At 50.7% G+C, this 19,950-nt stretch overlaps 1 protein-coding gene across 1 annotated transcript in view; it reads left to right on the top strand.

The window, feature by feature from the left end:
• Positions 1-7,787: 7,787 nt before the first annotated feature.
• The window catches only part of ANP32A (acidic nuclear phosphoprotein 32 family member A), a gene marked incomplete at both ends in the record, with an annotated part of 34,896 nt that continues 22,733 nt past the window's right edge, over positions 7,788-19,950 (top strand). Inside the window, one exon of the mRNA XM_080692200.1 lies at positions 7,788-7,841. Within this exon, the coding sequence (XP_080548326.1) occupies positions 7,788-7,841 (54 nt within the window). The remainder of the gene's footprint in view (positions 7,842-19,950) is intronic.

The raw sequence follows: 19,950 nt of genomic DNA, 5'->3' as shown, positions 1-19,950 counted from the left end.
ATCCTGTTTCTTTTGGTTCCGCAAGAGACTTTTTAATTTTTTTAGCAGAACTGGGGACTGAACCTTATTTTTCTTTTTTGTTTTTGGTGGTACGGAGGTTCCTGGGTTCCTGGAAACCCTTCTACCTCTGGACTACACTCCCAGACCTATTTTATATTTTTATTTTGAAACAGGGTCTCTTAAGCCAGCGCAGCTGGCTTCGAACCTGCGCAATCCTCCTGTCTCCGCCTCCCACCACGCCGGGCTCTTATTCTTTATTTTGAAACGTGGCCTAAATTGCAGAGGGCCTCCCTAAGTAGTTGAGGCTGGCCATAAACCTGCGATCCTCCTGTCTCAGCCTCCCAACTACTGGGATTACAGGCATGGGCCACCATGCCCAGTTTAAAAGAGCCTTATAAAAACTGTCTTATAGCTGAGTGTGATGGTACATGCCTGTGATCCCAGTACTTCGGAGGCTGAGACAGGAAGATCTCAGGTTCGTGGCCAGCCTCAGCTACTTAGAGAGTCCTTCTGCAACTCAGTGAGACCCTGTTTTAAAATAAAGAATAAGAAAAATAGAGCTGGGGGTGTGGCTTAGAGGTAGAACGCCCTTGGGTTCAACAATACCACAAATAAACAAACAAACAAACAAACAAACAAACAAATAAAAACTGTCTTCTAGTCTCGCATGGTGGCGCATGCCTGCAATTTCAGTACTTGGGAAGCTGAGACAGGAGGACCCCAGGTTCCAGTCCAGCCTCAGCAACTTAGGGAGACTCTGAGAAACCTAGCCAGACTTTGTTTCAAAATAAAAGCCAGGTATGGTGGCTCATGCCTATAATCTCAGTAAGACAGGAGGATCACAGGTTCAAGGACAGCCTCAGAAAATAGTGAGACTCTCGTCAACCTAGAGAGACTGTTTCAAAATAAAAATAAAATAGGGCTAGGAATGTAGTTTAGAGGTAGAATGCCCCTGGGTTCAATCCCCAGTACCAAAGTAAATAAATACATACATAAATGCATACATAAATGCATACATACATACGTACATACATACATACATACTGCCTCCTTGCATTGATCGGCTAAATTTCTGTTGTCCTCATCCAAGAATTTTGACTAGCACAAATACCCCAAATTAATATTTTCCATTAAAAACAACTAGAGAATCTTCTTCTTCTTCTTTTCCTTCTCCTTCTCCTTCTCCTTCATCTTGCTTTACTTTGTTTGGTAGTACTGGGGACTGAATCCAGAGACATTCTACCTTCAAACTACACCCCCAGTCCTTTTTATTTTATTTTTTAAATTTGAAATGCTCTTTCTAGGTTACTAAGGGTCTTACTAAGTTGCTGAGGCTGGCTCTGAACATGCAATTTTCCTGTCTTAGCCTTCTAAGTGCTAGGATTGCAGGAGTGTGTTACCATGCCCAGCTATACAACTGATTTTCTTATTGCAAAAATTACTTATCAACTGAGAAACTTTTAAAATATAAAAAACACCCCCCCCCAAACAACAAAAACTCTGTCACCCATACAGAACCATTGTAAAAAAGCTTTCTTTTCTACCTCCGGGCTACACTCCCAGACCTATTTTATATTTTTGAAACAGGGTCTCTTACGCCAGCGCGGCTGGCTTCGAACCTGCAGGATCCTCCTGTCTCCGCCTCCCAAGCACGAGGATTACAAGCGTGCACCACCACACCCGGCTAAAAGCTTTCTTTTTTTTAACATCATTTTATCTGTATATATTCTCCCTTCTTTCCTGGGCATGTGAATATATTCTTTCTCTATCAACATGATTTCACTATCAACATCTTTGCAAACTTGTGTCCTGAATTTGCCTGTTTTTTTTTTTTCTTTCTACTTTACCTATAGCAGTGCTTCTATACCTGAACCCAGACAATTATGTTGGGCTAACCTAGTGGAATGTCTTCCTCATACTTACTAAAGATGCCTTTTAGTAAACATATGTAGATGTCATATAATTCTCCAACAGCCGAAGGCTAGATCTAAGAGAAGCTCAGCTAAATTACTGGACCAAGAAACCAATCTAGATAGTAAAATATGTGTTCCTCTACTGGGTAAGATTCCTCAACACCTAACATGGCTATTTCATTTGGTCATATGCAAATCAATTCAAATATTTATATTTAAGGTGTTAGAATGCAGAACTTCCAGAGGAAATTTAACTATCCGGAGGCGACTCAACATTTCCACTGGAAATGCCATAAAATTTACTAACTTCTCAAAATGCATTAAACTAATCTCTAATTCGGGAAGGTAAAAAATATGTTTTAAAATAGATCATTACTTGCAAGTACAAATGACCACTGAGAAAGCAGAGAATCTGAGAGGATGATTTTCTATGTAGGATAAAGATTATGAATATCATTTGCAAACAGTAAGTATATAAAAAGTTCATAGAAACCCTGATCTCAGGCCGGGCGTGGTGGCACACGCTTGTAATCCCCGCACTTGGGAGGCTGAGACAGGAGGATCACACAAGTTCGGAGCCAGCCTCAGCTACTTAGTGAGGCTCTCAGCAACTTAGTGAGACCCTGTCTCCAAATAAAGTATAAAATAGGTCTGGGAGTATAGCCTGGAGGTAGAAAGCCTCTAGGTTCCACCCCCAGGACCACCAAAAAAAAAAAAAAAAAAAAAAACACGAAACCCTGATCTCTACTCCATTTTAATATAGTATAGTAACTTTTCTTCATAGAGATATACTTTAAGCTGGGATAGATTAAAACAAATAGTCTCTAAATTAATTGCTTTTTATTTTTTCAATTTAAATTGCCCTTAGCCACAGTCTTAGTATATGGATCCTAATTCCATTATTAGTAAGGCATCTTTTCCCCTTTATAGTCATATCTTTTGTTTTGTTCTCACTAAATCGCTGAGGCTGGCTTTGAATCTACAGTCCTCCTGTCTCTATCTCCCAAGTACTGGGATTATAGACTTGTGCCACCGTGCCTGGCAAATACACAGAACTTTATACTAAAAATAAGAACTATATCTCTGCTTGTCTTCCTGATGAACAGTGAACAAATTTTCCTCTTATTGCTACCCCCAAATTATTATTATTATTAGTTTTTTTTTTGGTGGTACTGGGGTTCCTGGAAACCCTTCTACCTCTGGGCTACACTCCCAGACCTATTTTATATTTTTATTTGGAAACAGGGTGTCTTAAGCCAGCGTGGCTGGCTTTGATCCTGCGCGATCCTCCCGTCTCTGCCTCCCATGTGCGGGGATTACAAGCGTGCGCCACCACGCCCGACCCCCCCCCAAAATTATTTTTAATAAATATATTTAAGAGCTGAGAGTGATGGTATAAATCTATAATCCCAGTACTTGGGAGGCTGAGACTGGAGGATCATAGCTTCATGACTTGCCTTAGCAACTTATCAAGACCCTCAGCAACCCAGTGAGGCCCTGTTTTAAAATAAAAAATAAAATAAAGCTGGGGGTATAGCTTAGCAATAGAATGCCTTTGTTCAATCTCCAGGTAATAAATAAATAAATAAATAAGTTGGGCGTGGTGGCGCATGCTTGTAATCCCATCATTTGTGAGGCCCTTTTCAACTCAGTGAGACCCTGTTTCAAAATAGTTAAAGTCGGCATGATGGCCCGTGCTTGTAATAGTGAGACTCTGTTTCCAAATAAAATATAAAAATAGCCCTGGGAGTGTATCCCAGAGGTAGAAAGCCTCTGGGTTCCACCCCCAGTACCTCCCCACACAAATAAATAAATTAAATAAAAAATAAAAAGTTAAAAATAGGGCTGGGGGTGTAGCTCAGAGGTAGAATGCCCCTGGGTTCCATCCCCAGTACGGCAAATAAAGAATCTAAGAAGCCAATTTATAGAACTTTTAGAGATTTCCAAACAACTATGTAGGTGATAGTTTCTTTTTTTTTTTTAAACCATCCTTATGTTGATTTTAAGATTCGACTATTGGTTTAATTTTGAAAATCACATATAATTACTTAACCTAACAGTGCTTTACCTCCATGACCCATCCCACTGATATGGTAACTATTTAATCATTAAACTCTTAAAAAAAAAAAAAACGCACCCAATGCTTTATTAAGCAAAAGAAAAAACCAAGAATAACTTTTTAGATCCTGAGTCTCAACATTCCTTTGCTCTTCAAAATGCAATAGTCTTCACATCTGTTACCATGGATTTCAAAAGAAGAATCTACATTCCTAAAAGCTATTTATATAGGAAGACAAAAGAGAGCATAATTAAGCTGGAGCCTTTCCATGACATTGTCTTGGGGTCCAAGCAGCAGAGCCACGATATAGGTGGAAGAGTCCTATGGCCAGGTTCCAGCACTAGTGCTTGAAGCCCAAGAGTAAAAAAAAGTTTCACAGCGAATACATTTGGTTGACTCTTGAAAGGGCCGCGAACCCAAGGCTCTAGCTCTTTAGAGACCCCACAAGGGCGAACCAGCTCAAACTTCGCAAAGGTGTGAGTATTTGGAGTATCCGCACAGCAGTACTTCCTAACACCTATCAAAAGAAGCTGAGGACACCCGTTGCTCAGGTGTATTGGAGAACAAAACAGCTCTCCACGCACTTGTTTGGAATGGTGTTTGATGGAAACTAGTTTGCAAGAGAAGAAGCTATCTTTTCTTACTTTAAGAACATCTTTTTTTTTTTTTATTTAGGGGAAACTGACTTTGAATTGCATCTCATTTATTCTTCTCAGTGGGTCTCAAATCCAGATGTAGAAGTTAGAGACCACATCTTTCATAATCGAATTTCTGTTGTAGAATCGCTTGTTGAGGAGCTCCCCCTGTTCCCAGTCGTTATCAAAATTCTGCCAGCATTCCTTGATATGAGGCTTCTTTTCTTACTGTAATTTCTAATAAGCACAGCGATTCAGGGCATTTACTGAGTACCACAATGCAATAAAATATAATTGAAGACCCCTGTTAGGAATTTAAGAGGACCCCCCCCCAAGTTTGGTCCTTATAGGGCAAATGGCTTAGCTTTAGATAAACTATATTCCTTCCGAAAACAAAACATATTACTGCTTTCTTAGAAACAAACTTTGAGCAAGAAATTTTTTTCTTCCAAAATGTTAATGGTCAATACTCACAAAAATGTCTTTGATATATTTCAAGTGTGTGTGTGTGTGTGTGTGTGTGTATGTGTGTGTGTGTGTGTTGCTGGGGATTGAACCCAGGGGCATTCTACCTCTGAGCTACACCCCAGCCCGATTTTTTAATTCTTTATTTTGAAACAGGGTCTCACTAAGTTGTGGAAGGCCTCATTAAGCAGCTGAGGCTGGCTGTGGACCCTGATCCTCCTGTCTCAGCCTCTCAAGTACTGGGATTACAAGTATGCACCATCACGCCTGGCTCCATAGATATTTCAGGTTCTGTAATGACTGAGAGCCAGTGAAGCCTTCTACCAATTTTCTAACACTCATATAAAAGTTATCAAAATGTATGAAGATGTTTCTAAGTTATATTTAATAGTTTGACTTAGTGATCAGATAATTTTTCCCCCCAAAATTTAACCTGCAATTTAGGCTTCCAAGTCATCCTCTTGAGTACTGGTAGGCTGATTCCAGCTCTGCTTAGCAGGGTTGGATGGGGCACATCTCTACATTTACTTGGTTGCCTTTAAAAGGATTACTCTTCCAGAGAACCACTGTCCCACATCTCTTTGCTAGCAGTGTGGTCTCAATTGGTTAAAGGTCTTAAGTTGAAGATGAGCATTCACCATGAAAGCCAATATAAACTTCAGGACTCTTGTGTTAAAGAGTCTACACACCATATTGACACAATGTGTTTGTGATGAGGAGCTCTGTTGTACAGCCTTAAATGCCATATCCAGAAATAACAACTGACTCAATGGCAAAAAAGGTAATTTGGTGTCCCTTGTGTCTTAAAAAGAAGCCAATACAAACAAAAATGTCCAACTACACAAATAGCCTTCATCAAGATTAACAAAATCTGAGAATAAGATATATCAGCTAAGTAAAGTTAAAAAAAAATGAGTTTATACCCAGATGAAGTAAAACAATAACTTTTATTTTGCATTTCCCAGGTATTCAAAGAATAAGCATTCAATTTTAAATTGCATTTATTATTTTATCTGAAAGAATACACGGAGAAAAATGCTTAGTTGTAGGGCTTCAGTTTTGTAATCCAACAGGTTGCAGTATTAGTCATTAGTTTCTTCCAGTGATGGCATTCTGTACAAGCATTTTATTTATATTCTGCAGCTTTTTTATTTCCTCCTAAGCTTTTATGCAAAAGAATGAAACTGTGTTATGTAACAGTATTTTAAATTTGCAACATATATACAGGTTTATCTCTCCCTTGAACCCAGGGTCCTAAAAAATAAACAGAAGGTGTCTAAAAAGTACCTGGGGGCAGTGCGGACCTGTAGAAATAGACACGCAAATACAATGGTGTGGCCTAAGAGGTAAAGATGCATTTGTCCTTGTTGACAGCAACCCCGGTGATTTATTAACAGCCACAGGCAGCCAACTTACTCGACAAGGTTCTAGGGCTGGCCATAAGAAGTTGGTACCATAGAGGAAATTAGGGCTCTAGGATTTCTTAAAATGTAACATAATTAAAGAAACAAAGACAAGCAAACTGAAAAACCTGGAGAAAGTGCTCCACTTAGGGCTTTCCCTTGGCAACTCGGAACCAAATGACTCAGGTGGACGATTAGAATAAACTGAGCCGTTCTCTTTCACTAGGTCTATAAAGCCCATAAATTATGTTTGGCCCAGAAAATCAGGAGTTATTAGCACCTTCCTTTTCTCTTTTTTAATAGATTCTATACAGTCAGCAACAGTTATTAATCTATGGTCTTCATACATTTATTGCCTAAACAAGCTCCTGGGTGGCTCTTGGTGGTCACTCCTTTTAAGCTGGCTTTATATGACAGCAACATTAAATGCCCCTCCGCGGAGAGGGTCGAGACGGCGCGCTAAGTCATCCAAAGGTGGAAGCATCTTGTTCTTATTTACTCATTTATTCGAGCGGTGGCGAGGGCGGCGGCCGCGCCAAGACGAGGCCGGAGGGGAAGGGGCGCGCGGGCTAGGGGCGGCAGCGGCGGGGCGGGAGGTCTCGGCGGAGGTGGAGAACGCCCCGCCGCCCGGCTGACCCCAGAACCCGCCGGGCCCTCCCCCAGCGCGCCGCCCCCTACTTCCAGGCGGGTCCCCGGCCCGCCGGCCCGCGACCCCCGGACCTCAGGCCGCCCGCCTCCGCCCGCGCAGGCCCCGGCGGCCCGGCGCGGGGACCCGGCCCCGACCCCCGCCGCGCCCCTCCCCCGCGGGAAACGCACCTGAGCCCCGCCCCCGGCCCAGCGCTGAGGCGGCGGCGGCGGCGAGGCCCGGCGGCTCGGGCCCGGAGGTACAGCCACCTTCCCTTCCCCCGCCATTCCGCCCACCCCCCTCGCTCCGCCACGGAGCAGCCGCCGCGCTCCTCAGCCGCCCCGAAATCTAAAGGGGTCCGTCTCCAGCACCACAACCAAATGGCTGAGCCTCCCTGGCCGGCTGCGCAGCCCGCCCATTGGACCCTTCCCCCCCCGCCGCCCTCACCATTGGCTGTTGCCCGGAGACCCTCAGCGGCGATTGGCTCAAGCTGCTGCCGCTCGTCCGCGGGCCCGACGAGCCCGCCTCCACGGCGATCAGGTTAGGGTGCGCCGCGGGTGCTGGGGGCTCGAGAACCGAGCGGAGCTGGTTGAGCCTTCAAAGTCCTAAAACGCGCGGCCGTGGGTTCGGGGTTTATTGATTGAATTCCGCCGGCGCGGGAGCCTCTGCAGAGAGAGAGCGCGAGAGATGGACATGGACAAACGGATTCATTTAGAGCTGCGGAACAGGACGCCCTCTGATGTGAGCATTTGCCAAAAATATCTCTGTCGGTCCATTCTCCTACTTTGTGTGTATGTGCATGTGTGTGTGTGTGTGTGCGTGTGTGTGTGTGCGCGCGCGCGCGTTGGGGGAGGCACTTTTTTTTTTTTTTTAGGGGGGTGCCCGGGAGGTGTGGGCTCGGGGGTCCGACTGCAAATGAATTGCAAGGTTGGGGGGTTGCCACGCCATCCGAGCATGTTCCGGCCGCCGCCGCCGCCGCTGCCCTTGGTGTGTGACTACCTGTGCGTGTGCTCCCGCGTGTGCGAGTGTGGGTGCGAGAGGGTGCGTGCGAGTGTGCACCCATCGGGGGCCGGCGGGCGCACGCGTTTGGGTCGGAGAGAAAGGGCCGAAATAGCCCCCGGAGCCCGCCGCTCCCGAGACTCGGTCTAGGGGAGAGATCACCGGGGGAGGAGGGGGAGAGGGGCTGCCTCCCGGATTTAACAACAGAAAGGGGGGGCGCGTTTTATAAACGTATCCCCCTCCCGCCCCCTCCCCGTCTCTCGCTCGCGCACACACAATAAGTTTTGGGCTCCGCGAGTCCGGTTTAGTTTGTGATAAATGGGGGCCGAGGCCCCCGGGGAGCGCGCGTGGGGAGGGGGCTGCGGCGGAGCGGGGCCCGGCTCGAGTTTAAAGTGCGTCTTCATTTCTTTGCAGTGATGAGGCGAGAGACGGGGGAGCCATATTTGTAACTTTGTAGTGTTCGTGAACGCGCCCTTTCTCTCCCTCCCTCCCTTTCTCTGCCTCCCTTCCTTTCCTCCCCTTTCTCCCTCACTCTTTCCACCCCACCTTGGGGCCAGATGCTGAGCTTTCTTCCTCTGCTGCCCCGGGGAGGATGAATTGAAGGAGGGGGAGGGATTTTCGGACGTGCCGGGGCCGACGGCGTCCGCGCCTTCCCACCCCGGGCGCCGCGGGTGCAAGTTGCCCGGAGGCTGCGTCCCGCGCCCCGCGCCCCGCTCGGCGCAGCCCCGGGCCCGCCGCGGCCGCGCTCCCCGGGGCGGGCTCCCCGGCGGCCATTCGGCGCCCGCTTCCTACACGGGCTCGGGAAACTTTGTCAGGACGCGAGCCGCCCGGAGCCCGAGCCGGAGCCCGGGGCGGGCGCCGGCCGGGGCCGCGTCTCTGCGGGCACGGCAGCTCGCGGGGAGCCGGCCCTCGGGGGCCGCGTCGACGGGGCGGGCGCGGGAGGAAACTTACACGGGCGTGAGCGGGGAGGCCGGGGCGGGAGCACCCCAGGAGCAGGGCGGCGCGGGCGCCGTCCTCCTCTGCGCCTCGCGCTTTCGAGCACTAGTGTTTTCCGCGACTCGCGGGCCGGCCGGGGCGGGGCGGAGACCCCGCGGGCTCCCCGAGGGGCGCGGGCGGGGAGGACCCGGGCCCCGCCTGGGCGGCCGGGGGGCCGCGGAGTTGGAGTTGGGGCGGCGCTGGCGCAGCCCGGGCCCCGGCCCCGGCGCGGGCAGGCCCGGCTTCCTCCCCCAGACCCGAGTCGGACTTTTGGAAACAAGATCGTTTTTGTGGCGCCGCCGAGGACGGAGGCCGCGGGGTGCCGGCGGGGCGGGCGGCGGCGGCGGCCCGGCCTGGGGGCGCTGGGCGTGGCGCGGGGGGGGCTCGCGCTTCCCGCGCACTTTCCGGAAGCCCCCGAGCCCCGCCGCCCGCGAGGCCGGAGCGGGCGCCGCCGGCCCTTTAAACTTCCGAGCGCGCCGGCGGCGGGGGGGCGCCCTCCGCGCGGGGAGGGGGCGAGCTTGCGAGAGAGGGACAAAAGGGGTGGGGGGAGGAGCCGGGTTTTTTTTTGTTGTTGTTGTTTTTTGTTTTTGTTTTTTAAATAAACGTTCTCCGAGACAGACCGCTCCCGGAGAGCGCCCCTGCCCGCCGCGCGGCCCCGGGGCCCCGCGCACCCACCTTCGGCGCCGCTCCCCACGCGGATCCGGGGGCTGGTGGCCACGCCGCGACGCCGAACTAGGACGAGCAGCCATGTTTCCCGGTCTCCCGCGCCCCGCCCTCCCCCATGGCGCGGCAGGCCGGGCGGCGGCGGCGGCGGCGGGCAGGGCTCGGCCTCCCGGGCCCGGCGCGGGGTTCCGGGCCGCCGTCTGCACCCGGGGCCGCGCCCCTGGGCGCCCCGGCACTGCGGGGCGGGGGCGGCCGCCGGGGCCCCGCGCGCCCAAGGCTGGCTGCCGGGCTGCCATTTTGTCGCCGCGGCTGCTGTCGCCGTGGGGGAGGAGCGGGGCCGCGCGCCATCGCCCGGTGGCCCCGGGGACCCCGCCGAGCCCGAGCGCGGCGCCGCCTCCGTGCGCTCCGATCGCCCGCGGGCGGGCTAGACGCGGGGAACGTGGCCCCGAGGACGCCCCGACCCCCAGTGTTGGCCTCCCCGGCGGAAGTGATGGGGTGAGGGGCGATGGAGCAGGAGGTTGCTTTTGGCGGGAGGGGCTCGCGCGACTCCGAGGCCCAGGCTGCAGCCCGGGACGGCGGCCTCTCGCCCGGAAGGGACGAGTGAGTGGTCGGGGATGCTGGGGAGACGCCTCCGGGCTGGGCCCTCCTCTCTGGGAAGGTAGGTCGAGCTCCGCGATCCAGGGGGTGTTGCGGCGCCCCGGCAGGCTGCGGGACTCCCCTCCCTCTTAACCTCCCTTTTCTTTTTTTTTTTTTTTTTGGCCGGGGGAGGCAGTTAGTTACAATAGTCAAAGTGACCCCAACCCCAAAGAGAAGGACCAAGCTTTGCTTTTTGGAAGACAGTCACGGCCTTTCTTTAGCTCTTGACCTAGGACCCAGGCAGTTTGTTTGCGGCTCCCCATGCTGGCATCTCTCTATGTACTTCAGCAGTTGAACTCTGGCGTCTGCCTGGAGACTAACTTCGATGGCCGTGTCCCGCAAAGCTGCCCGGGAAGCCAGCGTTCACTTTGACCTTTGGAATACACCGCATGATGTTTTCCAGGCTGACTTACTGCCCAATTGGGTCCAAGTAGCCCGATACTAACTCCAGTGTGTGTAGGCCAACCAGGGATTCGCAGGCAGGGAATGTGAGTGAGATGGCCTCACGGTCATGACCAGGAGAGTTTTGCTACCGAGCGCTACTGTGCTAGTTTGATTTTGGAGGTCCTGGTGAAGCTGGGCTCCTGGAACCACACAGACCTGGGTTTGAATCCTGCCACAAAGAGGTAGGAGACTGTCCCTTGTGACCTGGGGTCGGCTCACCTTGACCTCCCTCTTGGAAGCTTGGTTTTCTGTAAAGTGGGAGCAACCTTCCTATTTAACTAGTAAAACTGGTTTGAGCTGGGTTTCAGTAGAGGCTCAGTGTATGAAAGCGTACATCTCAGAAAGATATTGGGGTGCACTGAGGCATAACTTACAGCTAATGCTTACATAGACTCCCTGCTGTGTCTGACACCGTGCTGTGTGGATTACACATATCAATTAATTTATCCCCACAACGGCATTATGAGGCGTGGGCCCTATTGAGATCCTTAGATCATGCATAAAGAAACTGAGGCAGAGAGGGGTTATCCCATGAATCCGAAGAACCAGGATTCAGACTCAGCTAGTCTGTATTCCCAGCCTCTACACTCTGCTTTCCTTGGATCGCTCTTTTGTAAGGCTCTGTGGGGAAGAGCTGTCTCTTTGACTTTGGAACAGGGCCACGTTATGCGCGTTTCCTGTTATTGAAGACATTGAAGTGAAAGCCAGATAGTCTCCCGGTTGAAGATTCTGGGTGCCGGGGTTGAGAGGGGGTCCACAGGCCTTGTGCACTGAGATTTATAAGAGAAAACCATACGCCGAGTTTATCTCATCGCATCTGGTTAGGCTGAAACGAATCTGTCATTTTAGGTTTTAGGGGACACTGGTTAACAAGAAGACAAGCAGGAGTTGCTCTTGAAAGTGGCTTATATAGGATCATGCATGGAATGCATCTTCTGTTTTTATTAGTCTTCATCGATAGCCAAAAAACTGAGCAGAATTGGTATGCCCTTAGTATCAGGGACAGTATTGCTAATAATGCCCATGGATCATCTCACTTAATCTTCCCAGCAACTCCTTAAGGGGTAGGCCAAGCAGTGTGACATCATCTCTGCTGTGAGGACCACATCATCTAGGGTCCAGAGGTGGAATCTCACTAGGCAGTAGAGCTTACCAGAATCACCTGGGGCTCAAGGAAAATGCAGATTCCCAGCCTACCACATAGTCACCAGAACTCCTGCTGCTTTCACGCCCATGACCTCAGAGGACTTTGTATGTGTAAACACTGTGATCAGTTTTTTGGTAAGTAGCACTCAGCTTGAATTCCATGTAAGCAAAATGCTCCCCCCCCCCCAATTCTACTTGTCTTATTAGCAGGACCTATACTACAAAAAAAGAACTGTACCCATTATACTTTGAATTTTATCAATAAAGGTATTTTATTGGAAATTTGTTTCACTCTTGTTATAAAAGTACCTCTGTGTAGTGTTCTTAATTTTGCCGCTTAATAAAAGTTTGCTATCTCGTCCTCTTTACAGAAAGTTTGTTAATCTTTGGTTTAGTAGATTGGGCTGGTGGGGGTTGGGATCTAGTGTATGTCTAGGGGGGGGTGTGGTTGTGTGTGTTGTACTGAAGATTGAAACTAGGGGCATTCTACCTCTGCGCTAATACCCAAGCCTTTATTTTTTCTTTTTACATTTTTGTTTAAGTTGCTGAGGCTGGTCTTAAACCTCCTGTCTCAGCCTACCAAGCACTGGGATTACAGGGGTGGGTTACCACACCCAGCTTGTTTCTTTAAGCATGTACAAAGCCAGACATTTGGAGGTCTTTTCAAGATTGTCTGTGCCCTTTAACTGGGTACAGCCTAGTAATGGCCCTCAATCCAAAAAAACCTCCACATGAAGAAAAGTTGCCCTTGTTACTCATTTAGTATTGAGAATCTCAGTCTTCTCAGGGTTTGAGGGAAGGGACTTTGAACTGCCAAGCTGCAAGGTTTGGGGCCTACCGTGTATCCAGTGGCTGATACCAAGACTGGACACACCGCGAGAAACCACACATCACGTTGGGATCTTTAACTTAAGGTGGCCGTTCTTCCACAACGAGGGTTTCCTGGGTAACAGGCCAGCAGCAGCAAGGTGGCTTTTGAGTTTCAAAGCCCTTATTTTTTCCCCTCTGGCCTCTGTGTCTGAGCTACTGAGCAGAAGGAACGGATACAAGATCAGCCAGGCCAAGGGGAGGAAGAGCTAGATTCAAGGGTACAAATACCAGCCCTAATGGCGGCCTGTACTTGAAGGCTGGTAAACCACGGGCTCAGTTCCTTCTCTTTGCTGCTGCCGCACCACCGGCCTCTCAAGGTGACTTAATCTGGATTTACAGTCAGCGGTCCTTCTTTGCAGTACAGGGGAAGCGCTGATTGAGCACTCAGGGCCTGGAGCTTCCATCCAGCTGCTTCGCCACACCGAAATAACCTCAGGGCCTTTGATGATCCTTTGGGAAGATCGTGGAGGACACCCCCGAGACATCTTAACACCCTGTCTGCTTTGGCGTGGTCACCCTGGAAAGGGACATACTGCTGAGCCGTGGTTGGGGAGGGGGCGAGTGAACATGGCCCAACTCTGGCCTGAACTGTGACTTGTCCAGTAGGGTCACTCCCTTAGAGAAATTCCCTGTTATTCTCCCTCCCATTTCAGCCCGTCCACTCCTCATCTGGCTAGTCCTCCCTCTACCAGTCCCCAGCACCACTGCCCGCCTCCCACAAACAGGTAGGGAGCCGCGGACCTGACTCAGAGTCTCCTGTTACACTGAAATGTAATTATAAGGCAAACGCTAAATACCCAACAATGATGTTTTCATTAAAGAGACGGGGCCTGGCAGGAATGGAGATTTGTGAAGGCAGCTGTTTATTTAGAACTTCTCATTTAGTCAAATTGGCTGAAACTAGATGAGCCAAGCCCCCTGAGCTGCCTTCCTGGGCAAGGGAGCAGCCTCCTTGTGTGGGACAGTTGTCCTCTGCAACCCCTGTGGTTTGGTTTCAGCTCCGCGGCTGTCCCCTGCATTCTGGCCACTTCTTGACCAAAACTTGCTCCAGGCAGCAGATGTAAATAAATGATCAGCCCCTTCTGCTATTATACTCCTGTGGATTAGAGTCCCAGCTCTGTCTCCCAGTGGTATTTACATTCGGAGATTTCGGTTTGGTGAGGAAATTACCAGATAGCTATTAGAGACTTGGGTACCGGTCTCGACTTTGCTGTTAGCCAAGTTGGACAGGTTGTCTGGCCGCCTCTTGTGTTCTCCACATCTAAAATGGGGGTGTCGAATTAGATAGATCACCTGCCTTCAAACTTTTCATCCCAATAGTAACAAATGTTTTTTACACTGTCGCCCAACATGTATATGCATACATATGTTACTTGAGATGCTGACAAACATGTTCCCTTACTAGGTATAAAACACTTGATTCATTAAAAAGAAACTGTGCTGGCTTGGACCCATGAATTGATTTCATTCCTTGTTAATGTTGGAAAGACATTAAAGGATGTTACGGCGTTCTGTAGGCAGATATCTTGTGGTTTGGTTGGGGGGCGAGAGAGTACCTTTCAGAGCCTTGTGAAATCTCTGCACTGAGGTCGGTGGTTTCCTCTGCTTTAAACCAGCCCATGGCTGGGTCCCTTCATTTCCAGCCGTTCTTAATCCTACCTCTGCTGCATCCCAAACTTTCTTGCAGAATAAGGAGTCACTATCTTAAGTTCCTACTCCTGGCACATGCTTTTAGGATGCCTGCTTGTACCAGTGACCCTCACCAACTGTGTCCCCCACCCTCTTCTCTATGCTCATCACCCCTTGGCACCCATACTTCCCAGCACGGACTCAAAAGATGTCGAGAAGGGACTGCCTGGGTGCCTATCCTGTCTCCCCCACTTTGAGCCAGGACTCTTGGGCAAGTGCCTTCACCTCTGAGCAGCTTCCCTTTTTGACTCTATAAAAAGGAGGATGTCATAATGCCTACCAACAGACACCTTACCAACAGACATATTATATGAAATGGCAACATTTGTTGCCAAGGGAAAAGAGATTAGATGCTGAAAATTCACACTTGCCAGACTTTACTTTTCCCGAGGAGCAGGACAATAGGGCAGTATGTTCTTTTAAGATCTGGGAATAGCTACAGCATCCCCCCACAACCCCCAAGTACTGGGGATTGAACCCAGGGGCATTTTACCTCTGAGCTACACCCTCAGCCTATTTTTTAGTTTTCATTTTAAAACAGGGTCTCACTAAGTTGCAGAGGGCCTCACTAAGTAGCTGAGGCTGGCTGTGAGCCTGGGATCCTGCTGTCTCAGCCTCCCCAGCGCAGGGATTACAAGCATGCGCCACCACGCCTGGCTGTAGCAACATCTAAGCAGCGTGGAGCAGCCCCCGGCCCTGTGTTCGGGGTGGTAGATGCTCCAGAGGGCAGTCGCCCTCTCCTGGGCAGCTCCTTTTCTCCCTGCTCTGACAGCTATTTCAGATGTCCACTCAAATGGCTCACTGGTCCTCTAACCCTTCCCTCTGACCCTGGGGCGAACTTTCCACAGAAAATTGAAACCTGCTTTCTTTAGAAATGCCTCCACCAAACCTGCCTAGATTCCTTCCCAACTCAGGTGGTTTCCTATTTTGCCTTCCTCTGAGAGCAGGTTAAGACGCAGAGAGAGCAGGGTTGGGAGGGCAGAGCTGTGTGAGACTTCAGCAAAACTGCCAGGACTCTGCAGCTGGTGATGCCCAGGTCTGGATTTCTGGATTCTGCCGCCTCCTGCAGAAGTCATGAGGAGAGGGAGGGAAAGAGGGAGGGAGCGTGTATGTGTGTGTGTGTAGGAGGGATGTTAGTTTGGAAGCTAGAACCTGAGATAGTAAATTTAGAGGGCTCATGCCTCCCGGGGAGGGACGCATCCGCATCCCCACCTTATGTAACCGGCTCTCACCTTACCCTTGGCCTTGCTGGGAGGCGAGGCTGCCCGACGGGGGAGCCACTTTCACTGTGTCTTCATTGGCCATAGAGCCTTGCTTGGCCTTGGCACCAGCATCCAGAATGAGGCAGGGGGTTAGAGGGACACTGCTTAATAAGTACTGAGTAGCAGAGTTTATCCTTTAGAGCTGGTTCTTGTGTGCTGGGCGGGCCTGGTGGTGGGGTATGGGTGCGACAGGCAGGGGGTGCAGAGGGTGGTTGTTGGCCTGATTCGCGAAGTAGAACTGGGGTGTGCTAGGAGGGAAGAGGGCCTGTGTGAGGAAAATAGATTTCAGCCGCAGCTGTGTATTGGAACCCCCAGGGAAACATTTGAAGAAATTCCCAGGCTCTGCCCAACTCCTGAATCCTTCTCAGGGTGGTACCCCAGTGTGTGTATTTTTAGAAAGCTCTAAAGGGGACTCTGAAACACAGTTGGGAACCGCCTCCTGGAGGGAGGATGCAGAACTTCACAGCAGGAAGGAAGAAGTTTACTAAATAGATGCAAAAGGGGGGGGGGGGGAAAGAGCCACAAAATAGCAAAGAAAGGAGCAGACTTTGACCTGCTGGGTGCAAGAATTGCACCCCCCCCCAAAAAAAAAAAAAAAACACATCCTCATTCTGCTTACCACACTTGTAATTTGTGATAGGCCTATGTCTCATGAAGTGTGGTCAAGACGGCCCATCCGGTCTCTAGGGGGTTGAGAGGCCAGGGGCCCTTTTGTAGGGGCAGGGACAGGCCAAGGGGTCTCGTGTAGTGGGGCCCCCTGGGGACCTCTGAACTTGAGCATCTTAGTGGCTGGTCACCTCTGAGCCCTGGCTACTGCCTCTCAAATAGTAAATAACAGTAGTTTCTTTTCCCCAGGGGTGGTTGTCAGGACAGAAGGAAATTGATTTGTGGCAGGTGTGTTTGTAGACAGGTCTGAATCAAGCTGGGCCCCTCTGTAGAAGGCGGAGCTGGGTTGTGTGGCTGGGTTGTGTACCCTCCTGGAAGGAGGCCTAGCTAGGAGCTGCTAAAGTGGGTGGGAGGACCCCAGCAAAGGACAGAGACCCAGTTTCTTTTTTTCCTATTTTCTATTCTTTTTTTTGTGTGTGTGGGTCTGGAGATGGAACCCAGGGGCATTTGACCTCCAAGCTACAACCCCTGCACTATTTTTTATCCTTTAGTTTGGAACAGGGTCTCACTAAGTTGCAGAGGGCCTCACTGAGTAGCTGAGGCTGTCCGCAAACCGCGATCCTCCTGTCTCAGCCTCCTGAATGCTGGGATTCCAAGCGTGTGCCACCACGCCCGGCGCCCCAGTTTCTTTTTGAGGTGGGACTGGGGAGCATCAGGCGAGCTGTGGGCTCCCCTGCCCCAAGGCTGCCCTTGGGCTGGGTCTCTGCCTGGCTCACCTTCCCTGTTGCATTTGGGCTGTGGCTGTGGCCCTCCTGCGTCTCAACTCCTGCCCATGCTGCCTGCCCATCAGTCTTTCAGATGAAGCCTCCTGGCTTCTCTGGGGAGAAGGGAGCCAGCGTGTCCACGAGTGACATCCAGGTCTGCAGCAGCAGTCTCCTTGCCCGGGTGTGCATTTGAGTCACCTCTCTTTGCTGGTCTGGTCAGTGTCTCTCTGCAACCCTGCTAGAGGTGGAGCACCTTGAGGGTATGCGGAGCCCGGGCAGGGACATAGGAAGGCTCTGATGGTGGCAGATGTCTTCCCCAGACTCCACCTGGCCACTGGGGGAAGGGTCTGTCTGCACAGGGGCCTGTTCTGTACATGTTCTGTTCAAGACCGGTCGCCACAGGCTCCCAGGCGCCCCTCCACCTCTGCGTGGCTCCTCCTCGCCGTGGAGATTGGATGTACCCTGGATGTGATCTAAGAAGAGTGGGTAGCATGTGCACTGACACTCCTTGGCCAACTCGTAGGCCTGCTGGAGTCTCTCTGCAGAGGTTGGCCCGTGGCCATGATGAGTGTTCCTGCTCCTCTGGGCCCCCGTCTTGTTTGCGGCTCCGTTGCAGACGTGCCTTTGTGTGTCTTGGTTCAGTGTCTGTACATTTGGGTGTGGCCTGTGAGTCCAGGGAGGCTTCTCCTGGTGGGAGCCCTCTGGGGCTGCTGTTTCGGGTGGGGTGTCTGGAGGGAAATGGAATGCTGCTTGTCCTTGTAAAGCCGCAGGAGTACTCTGTTCCGGCAAGTGTTTGGCCTGTGTGGGGACCCAGGAACCTCTGTCCATTCCAGTGGCCAGGGTGCTGGGTTATCAGGAGCAGCTGCAGGACAAGTTTGCAAAAGGAAATGGGAATGTGCGTCTACCATTGGCCAGTGGCCAAAGACTTCCAGCAAGGTGGGTCTTGGTCTGAGAGGTGCCTGCTGCACCGCAAAACCGGTAGTGAGCAGTCCGTGGCCGGCTCTGTCTGTTAACCAGAGTGGTATCTGCCCACAGAAGCCAGTGCGGAGGGGCTCTGTAGCTAACCCAGTCACCCAGATGGTGGTGACCCCCAGCCTCAGCTCTTGACTGATTGAACGTCTACCGTGTCCTGGGTTGTGTTCAAAGCGTTCTAGACATGGCAGTGAACTAGATATGCACATCACCTTGCTGCCCACATGGGGCCTTCACCCTTTGGGGGAGGCAGTCACTGGTCCCTCACACAGAGGCATGGCCGCTGGCGTGGTAAGCACCAGGAAGATGGGCAAAGCATGGTACAGGGGATGGCGATCCGAGAAGTCTTCTCTGAAGAGGTGAGATTAAGCAGATGCCCCAGTGACCTCCGGGGGCTGGGAAGCCCTCAGAACCAGAGCCTTAAAGTAGCCCATGTAGAAATACAGGGAGCACGCTGACGCCCAGCAAGGTTCCCATGCAAAGTCACGAGGCGAGAGGTCACAGCTGGCCGGTATTCTTCTCACACCGACCTTAGGCACCGACCTCCGCCTTGTTATCCCAGAATGTCTTTTTTTATTATCCTCCCGGGACTCATGCTTTAAATGATTTGGGATTCTAAATTGCATTTATTAGCAATAATGGATTTATTTTTCTCATTTAAAGCTGGGGGTGTTGGGAGGGTAGACATTTTAAACCCATCTGTATCTGCCAGCCAGCCGTCCAGGCGAGGGCTGACCTGGAATTGGCTCCTCTGGCTGCCTGGCCTTGGTGACCACCGGCTCTCACTCTCAGAATGAGTTTTCCACCAGTGTTTCTGAAGTAGCAGTGATTTTAGGTAGCAGTGATTTTTTTTTTTTTTTTAGCCCTTGTTGCGGCTTCTTGGATCCGTCCTGGGCCTTTCCTGCCCTCTCACTGTGGTCTGGAGGGCCAGGTGCTTTGGGGAGAGCTGGGGTGACCCTCCCAGTCCCTCCCATCTGCAGTAGGTGGGGAGGCAGGACCCAGGAGGCCTTGGGCTTATTTCAGTAGAGAGAAGCCCACAGGTAGGCAGAGGGCACAAATAGAGCTGCTGGCTTCCTCTCCAAGACCAGCAAGAGCCAGGGCCGGCTGAGGAGGTTCTAGGGCCTCTGTTGAAATGAGACCTCTTGACTGCCCGGGAGGAATCTGGCCTCCCAGTGCTGTGGAAGTTGTATGCTTTGATGCCTGTTGTTCTCTTTTGAGCTCCTACAAGGAAGGCACTAGATTTCCATCTTTGTACAAAATGGTTAGGAAAAATAAATTCTTTTTCTGTGTTTTATTTAACTTTATACCTATGTGCCCTAAACCATGTTTATTCCCCAAATGCTGCAAGGTGAATGTAATTATTTCCACTCTAACAGATGAGGGAGCTGAGGCTCAAAACAGTTGAGTAATGGCCCGTGGTCACACAGGCGCTGCGCTGGGTGCAAAGTCAGGTGGTCAGCTTCAGAATGCGCGCGGAACCTGGGGTCTTAGCTTTGACCTCCCCTTCCAGCTACTTTGGTGAGAATCTGGAAAGCCCTAGACCCTTGGCTTCCACTTCTTTCTCTTCCGTATCATAATTGGTACATTATTTTCCTAAGAAAGTGAAATAGATGGGGCCAAAATTTCTAGTGTTAAAAATATTTTATTATTAGGATGTAAGGCTTAATGATCTTTCTTTTCCCTTTTTTCATTTAAACAGTTATTTTATACTTTGACAGCTATCCCAGGTAAAATAGACTTTCCCTGTGCCTGCTCAGGTCTGTCTATCTATGCTCAGGGTCTTAAGAAATGCCTGGGTTTCCTCTTAGGGCTCTTGACCTACTT

Source organism: Muscardinus avellanarius (assembly GCF_963383645.1).
Source record: "Muscardinus avellanarius genome assembly, chromosome: 3".
In the NCBI taxonomy this organism is placed as follows: Eukaryota; Metazoa; Chordata; class Mammalia; order Rodentia; family Gliridae; genus Muscardinus; species Muscardinus avellanarius.
This window is presented reverse-complemented; position numbering and strand designations above follow the sequence as displayed.